This window comes from Panthera onca, chromosome A1 (assembly GCF_046562875.1).
Source record: "Panthera onca isolate mPanOnc1 chromosome A1, mPanOnc1 haplotype 2, whole genome shotgun sequence".
Classification (NCBI taxonomy): domain Eukaryota; kingdom Metazoa; phylum Chordata; class Mammalia; order Carnivora; family Felidae; genus Panthera; species Panthera onca.
Window position 1 is genome coordinate 25,149,667 of NC_138339.1, and position 25,659 is coordinate 25,175,325.

Sequence of the window (25,659 nt, forward strand, 5' to 3'; positions counted from 1 at the left end):
GAAACAACACATTTTCTTGCACTGTGCCTCATCCTGCACATCATGCATTAGGCAATGGCACCACCATTCTCCTAGTATGCAGAAAATTACCTGCATATATTATTAGCTTTACCTCAAAATGTTCTAAAAGGTAATGTTTTAACCCTATTTTGGTATGAACCTCCTTGGGAATCCAATAAAGGCTGTGTGCCTTGGTGGTGGTCTTGAGAATGAACCTCTCAGGTCTCCAGCTGCAGAAGTGCCAGTGAAAAGCACCACAGCTTCTGTGCTTGGAAACAGAGCTGTTGCATTTGTGCCCCAGCTATGCTTCTGACAGGCCGTTCACAGAAAATTACTAAGCATGGCAGGGATACTCAGGCACAGCCATTCCTGGGAGAGTAGGGACTCCTCTCTCCAGTAAGTTGGCTGGAGGATTTGTCCATGGCTTTGCTGAACCTTCTTTCAATGGCAGGGCATTCTATAAGTCTTCCACCAAAACTTTCTTCCTGCTTTCCTTTGCTGAGGGCTCTCCCAGCCTCTGTCAATTTCCTCCCAGCTTTCTCCCACAGGCATTTTCCCTACAAAAGTTCTTAAATGTTTAACAGCATGTTGGCATCTGCTTGTTAGGGGATATGGGCTAACAGAATCCTCTCCCCAGTCAAATTCACACTTGCACTCCCACAAAACTTGACACACAGCTTTTGAGGTTCATGCATCCCCTTAGGTCACCTGTAGGGCTTGTAGAAGCCCTATATTAAAAACTCTGCCCTGAAACCTGCCTTTTTCCTTCTACTCCCACTGTATTCCCTTTATATCTGTAGTTCAGGCTTCTCTCCATCTTTCACCTGATACATAACACAGTCTTATAATGTATATTTCTCTTCCCAAATGTCCTTTTCAAATTCATTATTCATAATCCTTTAACTTTTTTCTAAAATAAATAAAATCCATTTGCATCACTTGTCTGGTCACAAACCACCATTACAAGATAGCCCATTAGTCAAGGTCATCTCTGCTTCACCCAACCTTTCTCCTCTCGATATTCATCACCCATCTTCAGGCACGAGGGGTTTTTGTCATTTCTTATGTTGCTCCCATATCTTAAAATGGCCTTTCCCTTAGTTCTGCCAGCTAAAGTTATCCCTCCACTTTTAGGCCCAGTTTGAATGCCACTTCCTTCCTGAAGTCTACTTTCTACCTTTACCTGAAATGTTCATCATAAATGGTTTTGTGAGGAGCTGCCTTCCCTACTATACCATGGATTCCACAGAGACTATTAATTGAGGCTTTCCTCCCCCAAGGAGCATGCCTCTCCCAAAGCAAGTGCTCAGTAAGCATTCACTAACCTGAACCACACCCAAATGCCTACAGAATAAACTCAATACTCATCACACTGGCACTTAAGACCCTTCATAATCATGCTGCACACAGCACTTACTCAACCATGGCAAGGTTATCCTCAAGAAACCTCACACAAAGATATTTTTGTGCCAGCAAATTGACCACCATCCAGCATCTGATAGCCTCAGAAACCAAAAGGGGATCTTTTCCATTAGCCAAACTCATGAGTATAATGTAGGAAACAAGAAGATTTATTTTACAGTGGAAATTCTTGTGGTAGAGGCTAAAATACTTAAGATGTCTATGATCAGTCATTGTCTCTTTGCAGGCAAATATAAAAGAAGTGCTAAGTTATAATCAAAAGAATCCTTGGTGAGTATGAAAAGAGAAGAAAAAAAGAGAAGAATCAGATTAATTGAATATTTAATAAGATCATTCAATCATTTATTTCTTCATCTAATTGAATAGCTACTCAAGCCTTCTGATGCTGACATCTGCCCATGTGATGCTCTTACCAATAAGACCAGAAGACTAGAAATCATTTGGGTACAAAACTCAGACAGACTTTGATGAGGATGTCCAAATCTCATTTGTTTGGCTAACTCTACTTTTTCTGATTGTTTTCTTTATATGTGTTAACTTTATATATTTTATCTTGTTACAGTAAAATCCTCTAGGCCAAAAATACAGCTTGATGTTTAAGGTAACCTGGCATATCTAAGCTCTGGCATATTATGTATTGACAGCCTTCTTTCCTCCATGTTCTTGGAAGGGTACATCACTGTGGCCTCCTTGCTATCCAAGCATCTTTCATTTTCCCCCTTCATATAGTTTCCACCCTGGCCAGCCTACTGTATTTTTCCTGATAAAATGCCTTCCTCAACTCTGCCATAGTATATTCTTCCCACCTAAAACCCCTCTCTTCCAACGACTACCTCTCCAAGGCTTGCCCCTTACTTCAATATTCAGGTCAAATTCCAGTTTCTCCATATTGCCCCCTCCAATCACTCCATCTCATTTGTGAACTCTTTCTTTTTAGAACATCCATTCATTCTGAATACCATGTCACTTTATTCTGTACTGCTAGGTTTTTATTTAACCCTCCCTCCATTGAGTGAACATGATATATCATCAGCTGAATTGTAAACTCTTTGAAAACAAGGATTTTGCCTTATGAGTAACAGTTCAGATAGCTATTATGCACTTAGAGAGAGAGGGTAGAGGATAAATCCCCACCTAATATTACAGCAGGGGTCCCACCTGGCCAGCTAGAATTTATAGAGGCTGCCAAAAGCAGCTCTTCTCCTATGGGAGGAGATGCCCTCAAAAGGCTTTTTTTTTTTTTTTTCCTTTCTGCTGTTTCCTTTCCCTAATTGTCCCTCCCTGGGACTCTCTGTCATGTATTATATTGCAAAATCTCAAAGATTCTTCCTAGGCAAGTACTCCACTCCCAGCCCTGATGCTCCTCCTAGTCACTCTAGGTTTTTCTGCCATAGTCCAGGATTAAACCCTACTGGCCCCATCCCCTGACCCCTGTCTTCCACCTCTGCCTTATCCCATCCTTCAGCCTCTTTTGCCGCCTTGGTAGTCTCTATGGTCCTTCCCAACCAACTGTCTCCTGAACCTTAACCCCAAGCTCCTCATCCTCCACCTCATCCTACCCAAAATAAAACTACTCTTGCTGAATGTGTTGCCTTTAAAGCACTTATCCCCCTCTCTCCCTCCCCAATCCCAGCTGAAGAGGGAATTGCCACTGGAGACCCCAGAAATGTAGTGATAACTGCCCCTCCCAAGTAGCAGGATGTTACTGGGTCATCCAATCAGGACAAGTTTCCAGCTCCATTCCGTTGCAGGAGTTGCATTGGCAGGAAGACTGGAGTTCTGCCTCCCACATGATCAGCACCTTGGCCAGCAACAAAGGAGCCACTTGCTAAGCACTGTGACACCATGGATTTTCCATGGCCAAAGTCATGGGTTCAGACCAGAGATGACCGGGTCATCAGACATGAGTTCCAGGATGTGAACAGAGTCATGGAAAACCACCAGGCGTTCCCCAGGAATGGAGAGGCTCTAGGCAGCCCAGATTCTCACACGTCCATCCACTGGTAGGAGCTGAAGACTGTGTCTGACTGGGTCTGAAAGGCCCAGCTGCCTCCTGTTTCTGTTGATTCTGGCAGCAGCATTCAAGATTATGGACAATGAAAGGACAGATGAACTCAAAGAACATGGAGGCAGAAGGCAAAGTGGAGGCCCTGTAGACCCCATCATGGAAGAAGAGAAACAGGGTAGGAGGTTGTCCACTTTCAGCCTTACTTACCTCAAGAAACACTCTCAGCCATGCCTACTCTCCAAACAGCTCTACTCTGAGAATCTAGGTGTGGCTGAATTAATAGAAAATCAACAGGAAATGGTCTTTATTTCTCATGCAGCCTGAGGTCTCTCTGAGTATAATTGTTGTGCTTTCTGGCCTTTTCTTTGGAAAGCTGAGACTGAGAGAGGATGAGAATTCTGAGAAACAGCAGAAAGAAACAATGTCTTCTGCCCACAGGAGAAGAGTTGCTTTGGCAGCCTCTATAAATCCCATGGTCAGGTGGGGACTTATCTTCTGCTTCTCCTAACTCTGTCCCCTCCTTCAGGATTCAGATCAAATTCCAGTTTCTTCATTGCTCCCTCCAATTACTCCATCTCATTTGTGAACTCTCCCCCACAAGTTAGATGAGCAATGGGAAGGACATGACATGAGTCCTAACCATGAGTCTTCAGAATCATAGAAATTGGCAAATGATGGGGTCACTAGTGATGCCCCTCAAGTGGGACACAGGTATTCTCAACCACACCTCTGCCAATGGTATTTATCATTTTGATATGTTCTGTTTCTTATTTTTTTTAAAGATAAGGTATTTAAAACTTGCCTGGGGGTCATGCAGCTAGTAAAGGTATTTAAAATTTGCCTGGGGTCATATAGCTAATAAGAAGCAAAGCCAGAACTTGAACTTGTTTTGTCAGAAATATAACCACTACACAGTATTACCTCTGTAAAGATCAAATTTTATTATTTTAGATGTATTTTAATGAAAATCTTTCAGAAATGGAGTATACATTTCCAGATTCAAAAACAGAGAAAACTAAACGTGGCCCCTGATTTCTACTCTCTCATCACAGAGCAAAAACAGTGGCTGTCAGGTGTGATCCCAATTTAACTCTTACACCTTCAAATGAACTCCTCTAGCCCTTGCTGATGTGTGAACATGAGAAGGAGGAAGAAGAGGCTTTGTCTACCTGCACTGCTTTCCTTATGCTGACTTGGTTCCCTTCTAAATGTTCACAAACACATATACTTGATCTTGTATATTTATACAACTGGTTTCCACTCAGCACACTCCCAGCACATCCTGTACCACCCCCAGGCAATTCCATGGTGCTGCTGGCTTCATGCCCATGTTTCACTTGTGCAGGCCCCTCTTCGCACAAATACATCTTTCCAAGAGCGGTGTTGTGTCCCGAGCTTCCTGGTTTGTGGCCTGGCAGTTCCTCCTTGGTGAAAACCCTAATGCCAGTGATCTCTTCTAAGTAATGTGTGCAAACCACTTTGAGCTTCTGTGATCCAGATTTGTGAGAAGCCTGATGTTTGCTTTCTGTAACATCTGATGGAAAGTGGTTCCTGTTAAACCAATATTTTTTTCATTTTTCATTATTCTCTTATTTTTTGGTCTATCTTTGGTGCAAACTTATTTTCCTTCATATGGTAAAATCTGCTTCATGCTAAAATATTATTTTATTTTGAGCTTACAAATACATTTTATGGTCGATTTTAACATTTATTATTTTATGCCCTGGAAAATGGCATTTTGGTCAGGTCTCAATTCAGAATTATTATCATGAATACACAACAATTTATTCTTATATAAAATATGGTTCCATGTCTAGAATTGGATTTTATATTGTTATTACTCTGAACTTAACATTTCACTGGCTCTGACCACATCTCCAGCTATTATTGAGACATTCTCTTTCTCTTCCTGTCATAGTACACTGCTTCTCATCTGAAGAGCAGGATAAGCCAGATTCATGTATTTGTTAAGAATCTTACCCAGAAGAGCCAATAAATCTGAGAGAACTGAGGAAGCAAATACATGGCTTCATCTGGGGCAGAGTTTCCTAAGTGAGGCTTTTTAATACTTCTGAGTCAGAGCTGTATTTTGAAGTTGATATTTTGAAGTGGAAGATGTAAGGCAGATAAGTGGAATATTACATTCTTTTGGTAACCCCACAGCCTTCTAAAGGACAAAGACAACATTTGTTTATTGACGACAGAGTTTCCTGAAGGCTGCCATCTACCTGAGGCCCTTCCTTGATAAGCTCTCACTTCTAGTGCCTGAAGGGTGTCTAGTCTGAAAAGACTCTCATTTCTACTTATGTGACTGGTATCTTCACTGGGAGAAGATGTGTGAACAAAAGGGGCAGAAAAATAATATGTTGCCATTACAACCTTACTCTCAAAACTAGGTTCCCATCAGCAGAGTGGTTATTGACTTATTTGTGAAGCCGGATACTTCTGGACTTACTAATGTGGCATTCCAGTTCATTTGGGTAATGCTGGGCCTGGGACATGTTCCTTCACATTTGTGTGTGTGCGTGCGCATGTGTGTGTGTGTTTCAGTTACCCCTTATGGCTTTTTGCACTGGTCCTGTCCATGAATGCTTGTCATTCAAACTAAAGACAAGGGTTCCATTTAGGGTCCTCTCCTATATATAGCAACTCCCGCTCTAAAACACCCTGACGGGGGTGTGGAGGGGGTGTTTGGGTGGTTCAGTCAGTTAAGTGTCTGACTCTTGACGTCAGCTCAGGTCATGATCTCATGGTTCCTGAGTTTGAGCCCCACATCAGGCTTATCAGGCTTGGCCCACACAGAGTCTGTTTGGGATTCTCTCTCTCTCTCTGCCCCTCCCCCACCCATGCTCTTTCTCCAAATAAATAAACTTTAAAAAGAAAAAAAAGCCAAGGATTTGTGGCCAAAATTCCTCCAAATTATATCTGATAACAAACAAACCCTTCTGATTCAGAGGGCCTCCAGTTAATTAATTATAGGACCCAACTAAAATCATTTTTGGCAGATATTGTCCAAAGTCTAATTGGTTCATATTCAATTATCTCATAAAATAGGTACATTTATTTAGAAGCTAAAGCAAGTACATCTTTAAATTAATTCAACCTGGCAGTTTCACCAGAACACTGCTTTGATCAAAACTGTGTTATCTGTCCAGGTTTTATATGGTCATTGAGGGGAACTAGTAACAACTGCTCCAACAGTTTACAGGCTCAAAGCTTCTTCTCATGCTCTATAGTGTAAAATTTTCAGGACTTAATTAATCATTTTTTTCAAGTACCAGAAAAGCCCCAGAACTAGTTCCTAAGATATATGCTAGTTTTCTGCATTTGGCCACCACATGATGGTCCAATGACTATCAATCCAAGTAGACAGCATATTTTGCCTGGTCACATTTCATAAAATAGTATAAAATTGCCATCTGTTTATTTTTTATTTCCAAAGAACACAATTCCATCCTCAATTGCCAAACTCTCTTTAAAAGAACACAGTGTCTAAAAATACAACACCAAACTGTCAACTGTCCAATTCTTATCAAAGCTTCAGGTTTAGAAAAGTGATATTGATGGACAGTTATTTAGAATGTATGACCCAGTGGCACATAAAGTCTATCATTTGATCAAACGACATCAGAAGGCACAGAACCGAACCAAGTGGTCTTGGTTTCTGCAGAACTCTTCCCAAGCTGTACTGTAGGTGCCAAGCCCTTGGCTTTGATCGAGAGACCCTAGAGGGAAAAGCTTATGAGACCAGATGCCACATTAGCTGTAGGAATATCGCCTGAAGACACTGCACTCTTAGTCACTCAGTGCCCCTTTTATGAACCTACCATGAAATGCATTTTGGAATCCATGCTAACATAATCTATAGCCACCTGAAGAGATATAAACCTTGTTAAAATCACGGGTGTCATTGACTCTGGGCTGCAATAATGGGTAGGTTTCTCCAGTCCAGATATCAATATGATGGTGCCTAGAGGAGCTCCTTAACTCAGGACTTTATGGATCTATTAAAAAGACCAGTGGGAACTATATACTTTATACTATATAGTAAACTTGAACTTCATTTATTTATGATGACTGGGAATTCTGGACAACGGAGTAGGGGTATCAGTTACCAGGTCTTAATAAAAGGCTTGGCTGGTTGGGACTTTGAGAATCATTTTGTTTTCCTCCTCCTCTTGCCTTGTTCCCTTCCTGCTGATGAACAGGCTCTGCATTGCTCTTGGCCCATCCAGACCTGAGCGGAAATTTTCTCTTGTTTCTGAGCACTTTCTTATGAGATTCTGTGCTCTTGCTCATGTTTGTCACACGAGCCTTCAGCAAATGCTGACTGAGGAGGACACCTCTGCAAGTGCCCTCTACCAAATCCACTTATGAGCCCAAGGATAGCAAATTGCCCCTTACCTTGGGGCCCCCAGTCCATGCCCTCCATGAAAACTGGTTCTGCTGGCCCAGCAATGATGCAAGAAGAAGGTTTACTTTTGCATATTTTGCCTTGCACAAGTAATTTTCTGCAGAATCACACGTTGAGCAGAAAGTTGGGGCACCAAGACAGTCTCCAGCTAATTCTCTAGGAAACAGCATCCTTGGCTACTACAGCCCAGGAAGGTTCCTGTGGAACAATTTTACTTATAGTACAGTGGAGGGAGCAAGAGCTTTGGTGCCTTTGGACTTGAACTTTAATCCTGACCTTGCCTCCTCCTAGCTGTGTGATCTCAGGCAAGATAGCTAATAACCTCTCTGAGCCTTGGTTTATTCATTTATAAATAGTACTTACCTTGACAAGGTTGTAATAAAGGTTGCAAATTACTGCTTCTCTTGAAGAATGGAAGTGGGAAGGGAGAGGAAGAGAGGAAGGACAGGAGAAGGCACGAAAGAGATATATTTTTTTTTTGATAAATCACCTCTCCTCTTTTCCCCTCTGACTCTCAGAAAACTTAAGAGATAAATTGCATATTCAGTTTGAATTGTAGATAAAAAACTGACCTATAATTTTGAATGTTTATTTCCTACTTTTACCCATTCCTGGGTCCTCAGTCCTCATTTTTAAGTCATGTTTATGGTTCATTATTTTGTGTGGATTCTTTTAATTGATGTGGGTTTTGAGCCTTGCTTAAGGTTTGTAGAACGTCTCAAATCTTTTATGGAACAAGATGTGGGGTGTGTGTGTGTGTGTGTGTGTGTGTGTGTGTGTGTGTATGTGTGTATAAACATTCTGTGTTTAGAGATGTTGCCATGAACACTTTGTGAAACTCTATAATAATATATGAAGCAATCTCGCATCCCATCTTACTTAATCCTCCCGATGACCCCGTAAAATAGATATTAGTAACTCCATTTCTGAGATGAGGCAACTAAGACTCTGAGAGTGGCTTTCCTCAGATTACTTAACCTCTTGCAAGGGTCGGAATTTGACGTGCAACCCAGGTCTTTGGAATCTCAGCCCAGTGTTCTTTCTTTTGCCTCTGAGCTGCCTCTCCAGAGTCATTAGCCATTTCAGGTTTGCTGTTGGGCCTAATAAATAACACCCATAACAATAGTGCACATTTATTGTGCACCTGCTATGTGCCAGGCATTTTATTTGCATCATCTCATTTAATGCTCCCCACAAGCCAATGATGTAGCTACTGTATCATCCTCCCTTATAAACTATGAACAACAGAGGCAAGCTCCCCAAGGTCAAGACCAGTAAGGGGAGGACTGAGGATTTGAACCCAGCCCTAGTGCAAGTTCAGAGCTCTCACTCTTAACCAGTACCCTCTAAATGCATCAGTTCTGTCTCCAAGTGACACTTCCTGAGGGCAGTGTTCAAAGGACTTTGGACTTGTGTGATGTCACCACGTGGCTGTGATAGAAGCAGACAGCAGCAGCAGGCTGTCCCTGTTTCCTTGACCTCTCCCCAGAAGGGAGCGAGCTATAAGTGGGCAGCCGGACAGCCTATATCACTAACCTGCCGCGGCTCATTAAAGTCTCCGGCTCTGTGATCTCATTCAGATCTGTGAGAAAGGGTCATGATCATTGCCTTTGTGTCCCCTGATTCATGCTTTCCTTTAGGGTCAACTGTTCTCTGTGATTTTCTTAACATTCTCTTTGCTGCCTGCTTTAAGACTAACATATATGGTAATAACAAAACACACGTTCTAGGGACTGGCCCCCAGAAGCACCCTGGGAGTGTGTTTGGAAGTATAATTAATACCTTGAAGACTGTTCTTTTTATCTTTTGAATTTATTCAGTTTTAGAGCTTTTTGCCTTCAGATATGCTTCTATGTTATAATAAACAAGGTTAAATATTTCTGGAAATATTCAGAGGGAGTGTTGTTTTTTTTTTTTTTTTCATCTTAATATATGTGTACCACCGCTTCTAACATTAGGAGGATTATTTTCTCTGTTGCTGTGGCCCTCTCAGCTGAACCTCCAACTTTGTGCTTGTCGTTCTGTCCTCTGCTCCCGGCAACACCTGAGGTCTGATCCCTGCCCACTACCGGATGACTGATCTCAGGTAGCTGCACAACTTCTTGAAGACTTGTGTTTTTTTAGGTTCTTTTCAATCATAAAATGAGGATAATCACCCTTTCTACCCTTGGGTTGTTAAGATCTGATGAGATATTTTAAGTTAAAGTGCTCTGAAAACCATACATTATTGCCATAAAAATGTAAGCCCACCACCATGTCAAGCACCATGGCTGACAAAGGCCATGTACATAAGGGACATGCCAGCACTCATTACAAAGGCATTTGGGCCTGTGGTGATTATCTGGAAGGAGACTAGAAGTTCTATAACTCTGTCCATTTGCCTACCTGTCATGAATCACAGGCAATGATTTTGGAACCGAGGTTCTGATGACCAACGTTTTTGCCCAGATCATCACAAACAAGTCTGTATAGAGACAGAACAGGGTGTTTGAGTACAGCTTCCTTTTTAGTGACACTTCTCATAATGGGGGTCAGCAAACCACAGCCAGTGGGCCAAATCTACCCCATGACCTGTTATTATACATCCCACAAGCTAAGAATAGATTTTACAATATTAAATAATTGGAAAAATATCAAGAATAATGTTCGTGCCATGTGAAAATTATATGGAATTCAAATTTCAGTGTCTATAGTTTTTAATTTTACCAATAACAAATTTTGTAAAAATTTATTCTACAAGTACCTACCTAATATTCTTGATTTTTGGCTGTTGGCCTGTGAAGCCTAAAATTCGTACTATTTGGCCCTTTACACAGAAAGTCTGCTGGCTCCTGTCTTAAAGCATTCATTCTGCTTTTGAATCCAAGGGACTCAAAAGTCCTCATCAATTTGAATGCTTCCATGCCACTCAGGGACTTTATTTGTGCTGAGACCCTAAGGGAGAGATGTTCTATAGGCAGAGAAGACTAAGGTTTGCTTGGGGACTGAAAGAGCAGATGGGTCCATTTAGGACTTGATCAGGATGGGAATGGCCAAACAAAGGAATGTGACAGAGAGAAGAAGAGATGTAAAATGCTAGCAGTGGAAGAAACTGGTTCCTCAGTCCCCTTGGAGATGTGACCCAGATACAGTGCAGCCCCATGTGTGGTCTCATTGCCCTGTGTGGGACGTCTGTGCATTGGACTCAACACTATTCATTCTATTGCCCTCCTCCATTACTGAGCAATAGGTATAAACGGAGCAAGCAATCAAGGGTTCTGATGCTCTGGGGGCGGGCGGGGAGAGAAGGGAGTCTGCGATGCGGAACACACAGCACTTGGGACCTCCTGTGCCCTAGCGGATTTTCCTCCGGCCCCATCCCCATCCCTCTCTGCCCCTCCTCTGCTCAGCTGCCATCTTCCTTTCTCAGGTCAGGTTGCTCCCAGCCTCTGAGAACCACAGGCCCCATCAGTCTCACCTTCCTTCCAGGCCTTCGATTTCTCTCCTCCTGTATGACTTAGCTTTGTCCAGACCATCTCACATCTCTGCACTCACCACTGGACCCTTCCTTGAGGTCTACCAGCAGGTGCCCTCTAGGGGGCAGGGGTGGGGGTGGCGGCGTGGGTGGGGTTAGAAAGGACCTATGAGCTTTCCTGGCCCGTGGGACACTGGGGACTGTTGTGGTGCCATGTCCCCACTGGCAGTACTGACAAGCGCCGTGTCTCTGTGTGGATTTCTAACACATGGGAAAGTGGAGCCAGGCCCATGACAGAGACAAGAGATCAAAGCAAGAGGAACAACCTTCTTTGCACCGGCCAAGACCCAGTGCATGGAGCTGAGCTCTGCAAAAACTGAAAAGGCGAGGCGGGAGTGTCCGTCTCCGAGCCAGGCTGGACAAAAACAGACTTGCTGTGGTTCCAGAGGGGACTGTCCAGTCGTTATCAGGGCTTTCCCTAGTCTGTGGCTTACTTTTGCTGGGTATGTTGTGCACCGTTGCAACATCAATAAAGCTATTTAACATAGCTCTGCAAAGAGCGATGGATCCAGAACTGAGGAAGTGGAGGGCGCAGCTAATGACCTGCATCGAACAACCCTTTGATTAAGGAGGAATGGACTCTCCGGGGGAATGGGGGGATGACCGAGCCACCTGTGGAACCAAGGACAGAATGTCACTGAAGACTTTCTGACAAGTGCCCTTTCCTGGGAACACTCTACTGGAAGAAAACGAAAGCTTATTTCGCCACCAACTCCTTTAAGCAGAAATGAAGTCTTAGCGAGTAAAATAACCCTGATTAGCACAACACTGCAGAAAAGCCTCAAGGGTCTGATTTCACCGCCCCTCTGGACTTTCTCTTCAGGCAGTTAAGCGTTCACAAGAAAATCCCTTCTCTTTATGTGGCTTCTTCAGCCGCATCACTTTGTGAAACAATTTTTAAAAGACGAAACACAATAACCCCCCACACTTGTATTGCTCTTATCTGTGATGCCTCTTTCAAGTTCCAACTAATCTTTAATGTGCTTAATTTCTCCCCACCCCCAAGCCTCAACCATTAAATTTAAAAAAATAATAATAATAAAGAGGGAGAGGGGGAAAAACAGACGTCCCTTGTGTTACTCAGCAAGAGTGTGTGATTTGTAAGATTTTAAAAATCCTTCCAGCCCTGCTTATTTTGACAAAACTACTTAACACTTCAAGCAATGAACTACAGGGCATAAAAGTATAATCTGCAGAGAAAACCTTAATCCTCTACAGTAACCTATTTGAATCTCCTCAAACACATTTCCGTGTGTAGGCCTGGAGAATTAAGTCAATTGTTTGATCTGAGAAGAAAGGCAATTAGGGCTCTCTCTTGATCTTTCTGGTTGAATTCTAGTCAGGGGCAGTCACTGTTCTCAACAGCTCCATTTGAGACCCCTATTATTATAATAATAGAGGTGAGCATTAGAATCGCTACAGTTAAGGGTCTTGCTGCATTTTCATTATGAGTTGTTTTATCTGGGAGTTTTCTATTGTGATGGGCTAATATTCATCATACAAATGATTAGCTAGCTGTGGATTTTTGTTTGTTTGATTTTGTTTTGTTTTGTTTTTTAAACTCCATTTAAAGCTTCCTCCTTAACCAGACAAGTATTTCAGGACAAATGGGAGAACATTTGGAGAAGCAGCTATTTGAGTGATGGGACAGCTGTGTTCACTCACCACCGGGTTACTGGCAGAGATCTGACAGGGGTCTCTTCAAAGGGACATCTCTGGGGCCTCTGAGGGTGCAAGACAGAGAGGCAGAATGTAGTTGGGGGGGAATGTAGTTGAGGGAAAAGTAGGGGTTCTGCCCTCGTTTGCTTATAGCCGCTCCCAAATTCCCAAATAGAAGTCGCAATCTAGCTGGAGGTGCCTATTGGAGCAACGTTTACATAGTGCAATGATATGAGATGGAGTAAGATCATTAGACCACAGCAAAGAATATTGGAGAGGGAGTTGCTGCTGGAGATTATAAGGTCAGGTGACTAAAGCCTGTCCCAAGCCACCATCACTGATGACCACACCTCGGGCTTCTGTGGCTCTATCTCATGATCTAGAACAAAGCTCCTGGAGCCGTTCTTTGTCTTGTCCACATATGTGAGCTGCCCGCCTTGGAGAGCGGTGAGAACATCAGCTCCGGGAAGACAAGAGGGGTCGAGCTGGTTCCTCTGCTTCCTGCAGGATCCCCGTGGGCTTGTGTTGTCCTGTTCTGGCCTCCAGCTCCTGACCAAGTCCAAGTGTAGGAGGTCCCAAGAGGGTACAGATGCCGTCTCCTATGTGTCATTCTTGTTGCCTCAGCCTCAGAGTTCCTGCAGGAGGGTGCTTGGAACAAGCTGGAGTTGTGCTTTAAGGTAGCTGAGGCTTGTGGAAGAATGGCAAGGAGGAGGCTGGTTATTTTCATTCAGTCGACAGTGACGGAGAGCCCACGGTTCAAAGGTAATTTCTGATGGTCCTGCCAGCCAGGAGCTGGTGGTCCAAGGGGGGCGAGATTGGCGAGTCAAGACATAGTAACAAGATGGTGTGACAAAGGAGATGAGGAAAGAGCCCAAGGATGTACACTTAAATTTAAGGTTCAAGGAAAGGCTTACAGGACACAGTTCCTGAGTTGGTGCCCAAAAAATGAGTAAGCCGTAATTAGCAAGGAGGTGGCCTATTCCGGCAGCACAAAATCCCGGAGGGAAACGTAAGATGTGTTTGAACATCTGCAACCTGTTCAGTCAGGATGGAGTCGGGGGGCGGCGGTGGGTGAGAGAGAGGAGGTAGCAGAGGCGCTAATGTCCAGTTGTTAGGAAATTTAATTCCCTGGTAAGGAATCTGGTCTTTATCTTATAGGCAATGAGGAACCCATGACATATTTTAAACAGGATAGTAACATGAAAAGATTACCCTTTAGATAAAGAGAATATATTTGTTTTCTACTGCTATATAACCAATGTCCACAAACTTAGCTGCTTAAAAAATACCCCTCGCCTAGCCAAACTGAGACATAAAATGAACCACCACAGCCATCTATTACCCAAAAGAATTTGAGAACTGGCACTATTAAAATAATTATTATTGGGAAGGGAGGGCTAAAATTACATTTGCCACAAATTTTGAACCTAAATTTAAAATCAAGCCTTTACATCTAATACGGAGGATAAAGGGAAAAAGCAAGCAAAACCACAAGAAAGCTTGTTATCACATCCAGAAGGTGGGAGATTCTATGGAACAGCTGACTAGGTTTCTTCAACTAGTTATGAAGAGAAAGAGGACTGGCAGGGTGTTCTAGATTAAAAGTGACGTAAGAGACATAAAAACCAGAGGCAATGTATGGATCCTGCTCAAATAATTGCTTGGACAAACCCAGCTGTACGTTTGAATATGGACTGGTTACTAGGAATTATTAAGGAGTTCTTGATGATTTTGTTAGGTGTCATGATGATGTTGTAGTTGAAAAAGAAAACAATACATTTGACCTGAAAAAGGCTTTTTTGTCATGGGGAAGAGAGTCAACAGACATGGGGGCTGACATCATCTCCCGAGATCAAACTGAGGTTTGACGTCCTCTGATTCCATCCTTCCTCCAGAAGGAATGAGCCTCTCCCTCTCTCGGATCCTCTGTATGGTACCTTACAAACACGGGTGTATGTGTTTCCTTTTCTAAAGAGCGAGCTTCTTGAGGACAAGGACTCTGCTTAAATCTTCCATGCCCAGGACATAGTAGATGCTACAAACACTAATAAATCTCAGAATGAATGCTCTCCAAACCCTAAGTCATAGATATGAATTTACTCTATTTCATGGTCATTACATTTTAACATTTTAAAATATGAGTTGGGCATTTCTGACCCATAAATAAAACATATCAAAATTAAATAAGGAACATTATCTAGTTCAGTATAGCATCTAGTAACAGGTGGGTGAACATGTTCTTTTTTATGTGATTGGGCTGGCAAATATTTAATTTGGGTTGTTCAGTGCCTGCCTCAGAAGTAGTTGTGTTAGTTAAGGTGATGCTAGCTGCTATAATAGATAAGCCCCCAAATCTCAAGCAGCTTAACACACAGCTATTTGTTTTTCACTTATATAAAGTCCAAGTAGGAGCCCCCTATCAAAGGAGGGCAAGTGGTGGGATAGGGATAAAGGCTCTGTTCCATGCAGCCATTCACATTCTCACTGAAGGTGGCTTTCAAAGTCCCCCTCCCTGGATACCAAAATCTAGTCAGTAAATTGGAGAGGAGCTATTGACATTCAACGCATGGGAACTAGCCACTAAACCTCACTTCAATGCAAAGAACCTGGAATGTTGGGCAGGGACTTCCTGAACACAACTCTACAGAGCAAAAACCCTTTGTGGCCAGTTATCTCCTCCACAGGTTGTTCTCTTAAATGTTCTGATATTTATGCAAAATAAATTATTATAACGTCTAATTATTCTTATTTCATCCCTCATAAGATAGAATAAGTACTAAGGGTCCAGTGAAGAATCTGGGGCTAATAGCTATAGGGAACTTGTGTGCCACGCTTTAGTAAATACATTGTTACTCCCAGTTGAGAACACTCTCATGTGAAACCTGCGTAATTCACAAAGGGTCTTCTTCACTTTGTAGAAGGTCATTACAGAGAAATGTCACAAAACATTACAAAACTTAAAAGATGATTGAAATAATTCTCAAACAGCCCATTGGTTTAAGAAAATCTTATCTAAAGATGAAATAGCTCAGATGAGAGCAGAGTTCCTTCTCTGGTATACATGTACCGAATGTGTGACATCTATAGTTTCAAAGTGCTGCATCACTGGAATGGTGTCCTGTCTCCAACATAGGAAAACCAGTGTTCTCCTTTGCAGATGTACAAATGGCACTGAAGGTTTTAAGTCCATTTCTAATCTGTACTTCGGCTCAAATATCCTTATTGGGCTGCAAAACCATGTATCCAACTGTTTATTCAACATCTCCAGAGACATCCCTCAGGCCCCTCAAGTTCAACAGCAAACTCAACTCAACACCTTTCTTTCTAATTCTGCTTTTCCATAAATGGTCTGTAACCTGATTGTATAAAATTTAGCCTGGTGTTCCCTCACTTCACTTCTCCTACCTCAGTGGTTCTCAACCTGGGGTGATTTTGCATCTAGGGGATATTTGGCAATGTCCAGAGACTTTCAGTTGTCACAACCAGGGGAAAGGATGCTACTGGCATAATGGGTAGAGACTAGGAATGTAACTAAATACCTTACAGTCCCTCCTGCCCCCAAGGAAGAATTATCTAGCCCCAAAGGTCAACAGTGCCAAGACAGACACCTTGCTCTACTCCACGTCCTGAAAGCTCTACAGCCTATCTTTCAAATCTCTTCTATCCCAGCACCCCCATTCCCAATGTCTTGTTACAAGCCTTCATTACATCTCCCATGGTATACAGTGGGATCCTAACCCATTTTCTTGTTACCCAATCCTGTTGCTCCTTTGGAAAGACCTGTCCTCCCCCACCTTGCAAGTGGTCTCTCATCTTTAAGGTTCAGTTAACTCCCCAAATATTAAACCTTAATGCGAACCTTCCCACTGTGGCCTACTCTCCCTCCTTCCCCTCCAGTCTCAGTTGGAGACCCTCTGTCTATAGACACAGCATTACCTGTTTCCCAAACTAGACCCAAGTGACTTATGAGAAGGAACCTTCATATTCAGCCTCCATAAATAATAATGCAGTTGAAATAATATATGAATGTACTCTCACTGGCACTTCTCATGATCAGAATAAGGTGAGAAGGCTGGGCTGGCTTGGGTAGGAGGCAGGGTGGACGCTGTGGTCACAGTGGCCTGCTATGTTGAGTTGGTCAACGTGCCTAGTCACAGAATGTGTCTGCTGGCCTCATTATTGCTCTACAGAGCCCCTGGAGCTAAACTGCCCTGATGGTGTGTTTGATGTGTTTCACTGTTAGGTACTCTAATGGACTTCTTCAGGTTTCAAGAACTATTAATATGGAGAGAGTAAATGAAAAAGGCCAGAATATTAGAGAAAAAGTCAAAGTCCATTAAAAAGTCCCAAGCAGCATGTGGCTCTGGCATTATTTTAATGCATAAAGACTAGTCAAAATACTTGTATAAAAATTTCAAATATCTTCCCTTGTAACAGTCTCAAGGCCACTGATGAATCCAGCATTCCTTCCCGTCCAGTCTTGCTATCTGTGTGGAGGGGGAGCACGAGGACACCCTTTTCTTACAGATACCATCTTACATTTTATGATTAACAAATTAAGAAGCCCTAGACAGGTCTTCTCTCACTCCTCTAATATGTGTGTGAGTGTGTGTGTGTGTGTGCGTATGTGCATGCAACATTTACGACAACAGATTGCTCACAACCTACACATCTTTCATTAGTCAATAAATTACAGTGTATCTACAATTGGTACTTAAGATATGCATTAATATGCAGCCATCAATGTAAATGTAAATGTGGATTCAACACAGAGATATGCATGATGTATTAGTTAATGAAAAAGGAAGTCTATGGAAACCATATGTATGGTATCTAATTGTTAAGGCATACTTGAGTGCATATGTGTACATGTGTTTATATACAGAAGGTCTGACAGTATACAAAAGTTCTTGGTGATGGAATCATGGGTGATTTATTTTTCTGCCTATGTTTCCTACTTTCTCCACAGAATTTCCAAAATAGCATATGTTTCTTTCTCCTGCTAATAAAATATATTCCCCAAATTTTCAATCTTGCATATGTAACATTTAATAGTTGTAAGTAAGAAACTCTCCGGATACCTGAAAAGCTCACTCACTCTCCTCCTTCAGATCTTAACTCAAATGCAACCGTTTAGGGATCTCATGAACCACCTGATTGAAAACAGCACCCATCCCACCACCCTGCTTTATTTTTGGCCATCATCTACACCACCATGTGACCTATGTTTTATTTTCTTGTCTATTGTGTGTATTCCTTACTAGTACATTAGCTCCCTGAGGGCAGGGAGTTTTATTTTGTTCACTGCTGTAACCCCAGAGCCTAGAATAATACCTGATACACAGTAGTCATTCACCATGTATTTGCCAAAATAATGAATGAAAACACATTTGTTTTAAAGAAGAGGTTTTGCCTTTATTAATAAAAAACAAGTGATATTCAGTTTAAAATAACATTTTTTAAAAAAATGTCATGCCTTTTAATGTAACGTTAGCCCATTATTGCAGGGACCGCTTTAAGCTGATGAAAGCCACAAGGTCCTCATCCTGCCCCCCGCCCACTCCCAACTCCCCCCGATAGACACAAAATCCAATACAATTTCAGGAGCTTCTGAGACTTCCTTTAAGTCCATCTATAAACTTCTTAAAGCATCCACTGACCCCAGAGTTAGAGTATCTGATTTAAAGTGTCATCTGGCTTAGAGTCGTGATCTCTCCCCTATTCTGATGACTCAAAGAATATATGTCTATCCCCACTCCCACTAACCAGTTAAACATTAAAGGGATCCCTTCTACAAAGAATTCACTGCTTAATGAGGGGTAAGTTCAATTTCTGCAGTTGAGAAGACGATAAACATCCAGATGAAAGCTGAAAAATCTAGTTAATAATCCAGCGATTTCCAAAAGTATAGATGTTAATAGAGTGTAGCCCAAATATCTAGTGAGGCGAATTTTTCACTTGTCAGCTGAAAGTCTTGTGACACAATCTCAGACAGACATAGAAGAACATGATCTATTCCACATAGAATATGCTTTTCAAATTTTATTGTTTAAAGAACAAAATAAAAGGGAATATGCACATCCACCAAAGTAAGGTTTTCCATTAAACAGAAGAGAAACCAAATACTTTGTAATAAAGACCATCCAGCTAAAAACAGCGTATTAGATCAGTAAAACAACAAGAGCGATTTTGACTTTGTGTTTTATTTCAATGGGCACACTTCATTCATTGTCTGTAGGAAAACTAGGCTAGATCTCAATGGGCAACAGTCACAGTTATTAAGCAAGTAAATACGCCACCACTTCCGTGCCCGCCTTTATTTCTTTATGTCTTCAGTCTCATCTGGCTCTTTCTCTTGATGCTCTCTTTCCCACCTCATTTCTTTTAACTCTTGTCTGTACTTCCGTTCAATGAACCGCTTCTGATGGGCCATCTGGGGAAAGTTATCTGACACGAGGAGATACATTTTATACTCAATAAAGGGTAGCCTCTAGTGCAAAGAATGATGTAAACTAACCACACACACATTCAAGGGAAATGGAGAGCTGCATATTCAAAGCAAGAGGCAAGCAACTGCTCGGTGGGCTCCCTTAGTCTTTTATCATTCAGAAACACAGTGGAAGTCTGCACCAGGACCCCTAATTCTAGATTGCAATATCTGAGATGAACTTGAGTATAAAAGGCACCAAAACATATAGAAATGTTAGAACACAGATGTGTGGTTTCAGAATGGTTCCAGGTAGGCAGGAGATGTTTTAACACAGTTCTCCTAGTAAGAAGTGATTGTCAGAGAGAGATTACAGAATACAGTCAAATGGACCTGTGTATTTTTGCAAAGTTAAAACCAAAAGCTTCATACAAATAAAGGTATTATCACACCATTAGTTACCAAGAATTAAAATTTCTGAAAAGAAGAAAAAGATTTGGTGGACAAACGGCGTTAAGTCATTATTTCTGATAATTCTATTTTTAAAAGTTTACCACGAGATACCCAAAGTTATGTCAGCAACAGCAACACAGGTAAAGCATTTTTATTTAGTTAAAGGAAACAGGTCACTCATTGGTATAGTTTAAGCTACAAGTGGTTTGATATTTGACGCTGTGCAAGAGTGTCAGACACAGTGTAAACCTTGGTTAAGATTTAAAAATTTTATGACTCAGCTATCATTTGTGGCATATAACAAGTGTAGAGATGGGATAAGAAATCAAGGATGGAATAAGGAAAAAGTCACTTTATACACGCAGTCAACAAACACTTATATGTTTCAACAACAAACATCACAAACGGATGCGTGCATGAATGAGAGCCACCCAAGATACCTGGTAACACAGAGGGAAAATGGCGCTGTCCTGCCTAACTGAGTAAGGGGTCGTTCTATACAAGAGCTCCTACGTCACATTTAAAAATATGAAGATTCAGAGATGTGGGAGAGAGAGCACGGCATGTTTGGGGAAGAGCAAGTTTATTTTTTGTTAAAGTTGAAGCTTAATTAAAGTGGATACAAATAGACAGCAAATTCCTAAATTATTTCCCCCCCTTTTTTATATAGTGTTTCATCCTCAGCCCCAGGTGGGAGAAGGGACAGGAACACAGTGGTAGGAAAAACATCTGAGTGGCAAGCAGTGAATCAGATGTTGTATATCTAAGTCACTGGCTGATTTTGAACAAAAGACATATATAATGACATCTGTATTTTAGAAATAAAGCAGGAATAAAATCCAATTCCCTAAATGATATCAAGTTGACCTTCTGTATTATATAAAACACAGGTTTCACACACTGTAAGGACTTTAAAAAAAGATAGATAGATAGATAAAATAAATAAAAGTAAGCTATAAAGCATGTTTCTACAAAATGAGTCCTACCTTCCTCAGTAAATTCTATTCTAAAACTTAATTTGCATTAAAAAGATCCCACCACTCAGATGTAATCATTGATAAACCTTTAGAATATATCCTTAAGTTCCCTAAGAAGTAAAGTTATGCTACACACATACATACACAGTGTAAATGTGTATATATTACATAAACACATGAAGACTTCATCATTTCCCCACCCACCCTTACTTTGGGAGAGAACACCATAGGTACGTTTTTATGGGTACACTTTTGTTTTTAAATGTATCCTAGTATAAGCATTTCTCTATACCATTACTCTTCAAAAATACTGCTGTAATGATTGCAAAATATTACATTTGGGTAAAGCAAGAATGGGTCAACTACTGCCCATAGGCCAAATACAGCCCACCACCTATTTTTGTAAATAAGGTTTTATTAGAACACAGACACATCCACTCACTTGCATATGAATCATTCCTGCCCACTACAATGGCAGAGTTGAGTAATTATGACAGGACGTTATGGCCAGCAAAGTTTAAAATATTTATTATCTGGTCCTTTACAGAAAAAGGTTGCCAATCCCTGGGATATACCATAATTTATTTAAACATTTCCCTACTGTTAAACATGCAGTTTGATTTACTTTTTTATTTTCTGACTATTATAAATCAAGTTGTCACTATCATCATGGCATGTGAACTTTAGCTCATAACTCCAGTTGTTTCCTTAGGTTTGATTCCTAGAAATGAAGTCTCCGGATCAAAGATCCTCTTTAAGGACCAGATACAGATGGTCAAATTGCTTTCCGGCTATTAAACAATTCACTTCTACCAGTACATGTGTAGAGGTCAGTCTCAGAACAGACCATCTCTCTAATACCGTGCTATTGTTAAAAGCAAACAAAAAGCTCCAAAGACAACCTTTAACAGTCTTATAGGTAGAAAACAGAATCTTACTTTTATCTCAATATGTGATTGTACGTTTGTATATAACAAATGAAAAAATTCCCAACAGAGTTAACTTAAAACTTTCAATGAAGATTCCATGGACACTGGAACCTGGAAATACTAGCTACTGCCCCGACTTCTCCTCCCTCCCCACACTGAGGAAGCTACTGTCTGCTGATTTCCACTTGGCTCTTGGCCCTCTTGCCTTTCCTGGAATGTCGCACAGCTGAGAACCCTGGGCCTCTTTACTTCTAGCTTCCCCCACTGTGCGCTCTCTCTCCCACACTTAGCAGGTACCAGTACTTGAAGCGTAATAGAATTGCACTGTCATGTTTAGCTCACAGGTTCTGCTGGGCAGCACAGTAAGTATATGTACTTCAGAAGAAAATCCTCTGCATTTAAGCCTTCAATTTACAAAAGACTATGCAATTTCCTACATGGCCAATTATGTAATTGCAGTGTCTTCAACCCAGCCATCCCACTCTTGGGAATCTATCTCACAGAACTAAAAGGACCAATATATTGTCATTTATCGTCAACAGTGATTCAAAAAAGAAACCAGAAAGAGTGTCCACCAAAACTAAAAAAGGTGAATAAAATATGGCAAATCCATAGCACGAAATACTGCACAGCTATTAAGAAAGAATGAACTGGGGGGAGTGCCTGGATGGCTCAGTCAGTTAAGCATCCGACTTCGGTTCAGGTCATGATCTCACGGTTCGTGAGTTCAAGTCCTGCATCAGGCTCTGTGCCAACAGCTCAGAGCCTGGATCCTGCTTGGGATTCTGTGTGTCCCTCTCTCTCTCTCTCCCTCCTCCCCTCATGCTTGGTCTCTCTCTCTCTCTCAAAAATAAACATGAAAGAAAAAGAGAAAGAAAAGAAAGAAACAAAGAAAGAAAGAACTGGGGCTACACCCTACCATCTATAGAGCTGCCCATGATATGTTACTGAGTAAGAACAGAAAGATGCAGAAAAGTATGTAAATGTATCATTCTACTAAAACAGTGGCCAAAAACTAAAAAGAAAAAACTTTCACTTACATAAGATTTTAGAAATATAGAGAAATATGCAGAAAAAAATACACTAGGTTGTTCACACGGGCTCCCTGGGTCAAAAGTGGAACTCCACACAAAGAAGGAAAATGAAAATCAAAAAGCATTTGGAAATACTTAAAAAAAAAAAATTCTTCACCCATTTTATACATATCTTATATTCTACTACACTCTATGTGGAGAATAATTATGAAGAAAAGAAGATCACATTTTATCAGTACTTACCATTTTTACATTTCCTCATTTTCTCTCTATAAAATATACATTATGAACATACAATTATAGAAAAAGGGACAGGCTTACATTTTTCAAGTGCATCCATTGCTGCTCCCATTTCCGCTTGCTGAATACTATTAAATAAAATAAAGGTAAGGTGCAGTTTAAAGATTTTTTTCAGAAACACAAGCTACGGCTACAAATTGTTCAGGCTGATTTTCATGTTCACTGCATAAAATTTTATCAGATTACTTCTGTCACATACTGAATTGTACAAGTCAGGAATATACACAAGGGCGTGCAGGAACATTATTTATTTGCACAAAGCCTATTTAAGTTATTTGTTCCCCATCTTTAATACTTAATACTGTAATAAAATGCCTTCCATATTAGGTCTGAAGTATTTCTTACTTAAGTTTAAACATCCTTAGCATAAAGTTTAAAGAAGCAAAGAGAAAAAAATATATGTATAGACAGACTTCTAATCACTTCTCAATTTAAGATATAAATTAGGTGGTTCAAAGAAAGATGATAATATACATAACTCTTTTTACCTGAGAGATGTAAGCATTTCCAACAAAGCTCAAATGAATAACGATAAGAAATCAAATGTCTAATGGCTGTTATCATGCACGATGTGTCCCATAAAATACTTGCAACAATGTTGGGTACCCAGCAATGTTGGGTAACTAAAACTGGACACAACTTACCTGCGCACCAGGTAATGTGGCTTTCTCAAGGTAGCCAAAGTCCCTTATCCAACGGTATTCGCACTGTCCAAGGCCAATCTCAAGTTTGGGGCTGAGCTCGGTGGGGACACTAATCCTTGGGATTCACTTTGCTATTACCCTTTAACATTCTATAATCGGAGTTTAGAAAGACAGACTGCAGAGAGCTTGGAAGTACCAAGTAAGGACTTCGCAGACACACAGGATGTTCATTCAAAGAAATTAAAAGTATCTTCTCTCGTACCTTGGTCCTTTCCCGCAGCCTATTCTTTCTCCCTTGAAGTACACTGCCACAGTGTAGGTTCTAGCATGGGAGGGTCCTACTGTCTGCAGAGTCCTGAAAGGAAAAAAAGGAACTTTAATTAGGGTAAAGTGTTATTTAATTGTTACTGGTAATATATAACTCTAGGAAAAAACATGTACTTACCACTCAGAGAAAGGTAAAAATAACAAGAAAATTCAAGGAGTAAGTTTATTTGCTAACCTAACAAATATAGAGAGAGCTTTTAAAGTAGGAAATTTTTTAAAATTCTACACTGGATTTTCATATTTTTTTCCCCAAAGCATTACAAACAGTATCTGAAGGCTAGCACCAAAGTGTAAGATATTTTGAACAATTTCTAAGTGTGTATACTCCAAGTATCATAAAACTAACAAACTTTCAGCAGTGAAAACGTAACTATTTCAGTCTGTTCACTGTTCTTCAGTGCTAATCACAACTGAAAATGATAAGTATCTGGGCAATACACCTCAAGCCACACCTGTATGGTTTCATCCTTTATGAATTCTTCCCAATGTCTGGTATCTTATCTAAAAGATCAGAAGATGTATTTAATTTCTGAAACACCTGAGATCATTTCAGAGGTTTGCTATGATGCCAATTACACAACACAATTGCCAAAACACAAAATGCCAGGTACTCTGGGTTTTAATGACATGGTGCAGATTTCTAACGCAGTAAAACCGATAACTTTATGGAAAAGGGAAATTGAAAGTAGCCAACAAAGATAATGGAATGAACACAGTAATCTTGAAAAAAATATGTAAAACAACCCCAACATCTTGATGAAAAAGAACAAGCTATGTACTTGCATCCAGGGGATTTATGAGAAGGGAGCAGTCATTTCCTTTGTGTTTCTACACTCTGTGGGATGAAAGCACACGGATGGCTTCTTCAAGGTGGCACTTATTATAGTAATCAGGCCTGGGCTACAAGTTTATCGTCTTCATTTTATTTATTGAACCTTAATTATCACTTTGATGAGGAAATAGCTTTAGCCTTTCATGTAATATGGTTTGGATATTCATTATGCTTATTAGGTACATATTAAAGTGCTATTTCTAAACATTTGGGGATTTTTCCCAACAAGGAAAGGAAACATTGTTTGGCGGTGACAGCTTCTTGGGACAATTTATAGTGGCTTGCTGTGGGGTGACTCAAACTTCTCTTGGCCTCAGTTCTTTTAGCGAAAAAGCCTGTAACGTGTTGTGACTATTAAATAAAGACATAAGAAAGGATTAAAATTCCCCCTGCCACTCTGGTGTTTCTCCTTTTGAAGTCTGAGAGAGCCCACAGAGAGGGGTTTTTATTCCATATGGAACATTCGCACCAACGTGCGTACTTGCAACCATGTGTGTCCACTGACAGGAGGTAAACCAGTACTGAAATTCGATTTTTAAACATCCTTCAAAACATACACCCACATAATACCTGGGGAGGCGATCCACCTATTTTGATAATTCTCCCCTTTTGCAATTCTTCTTTGAAAACACCTTCTGAATCAATGTATAAGAGTCTCAAGATAATTACTCTACGTCAGAGTCAAATCTCCTGTTTTCATCAAAACCAGTATCTTGTGT

At 40.9% G+C, this 25,659-nt stretch overlaps 1 protein-coding gene across 7 annotated transcripts in view; it reads right to left on the reverse strand.

The window, feature by feature from the left end:
- Window positions 1–19,044: 19,044 nt before the first annotated feature.
- DROSHA (drosha ribonuclease III) overlaps window positions 19,045–25,659 on the reverse strand; it is a 125,369-nt gene continuing 118,754 nt past the window's right edge. For all 7 annotated transcript variants that reach the window (XM_078444603.1, XM_078444605.1, XM_078444602.1 and 4 more), the window contains 3 exons: window positions 24,044–24,136; window positions 23,159–23,205; window positions 19,045–19,464 (listed from right to left, as the gene is read on the reverse strand). In XM_078444603.1, the coding sequence (XP_078300729.1) occupies window positions 19,334–19,464; window positions 23,159–23,205; window positions 24,044–24,136 (271 nt within the window). In that variant the 3' untranslated portion in view covers window positions 19,045–19,333. The remainder of the gene's footprint in view (window positions 19,465–23,158; window positions 23,206–24,043; window positions 24,137–25,659) is intronic.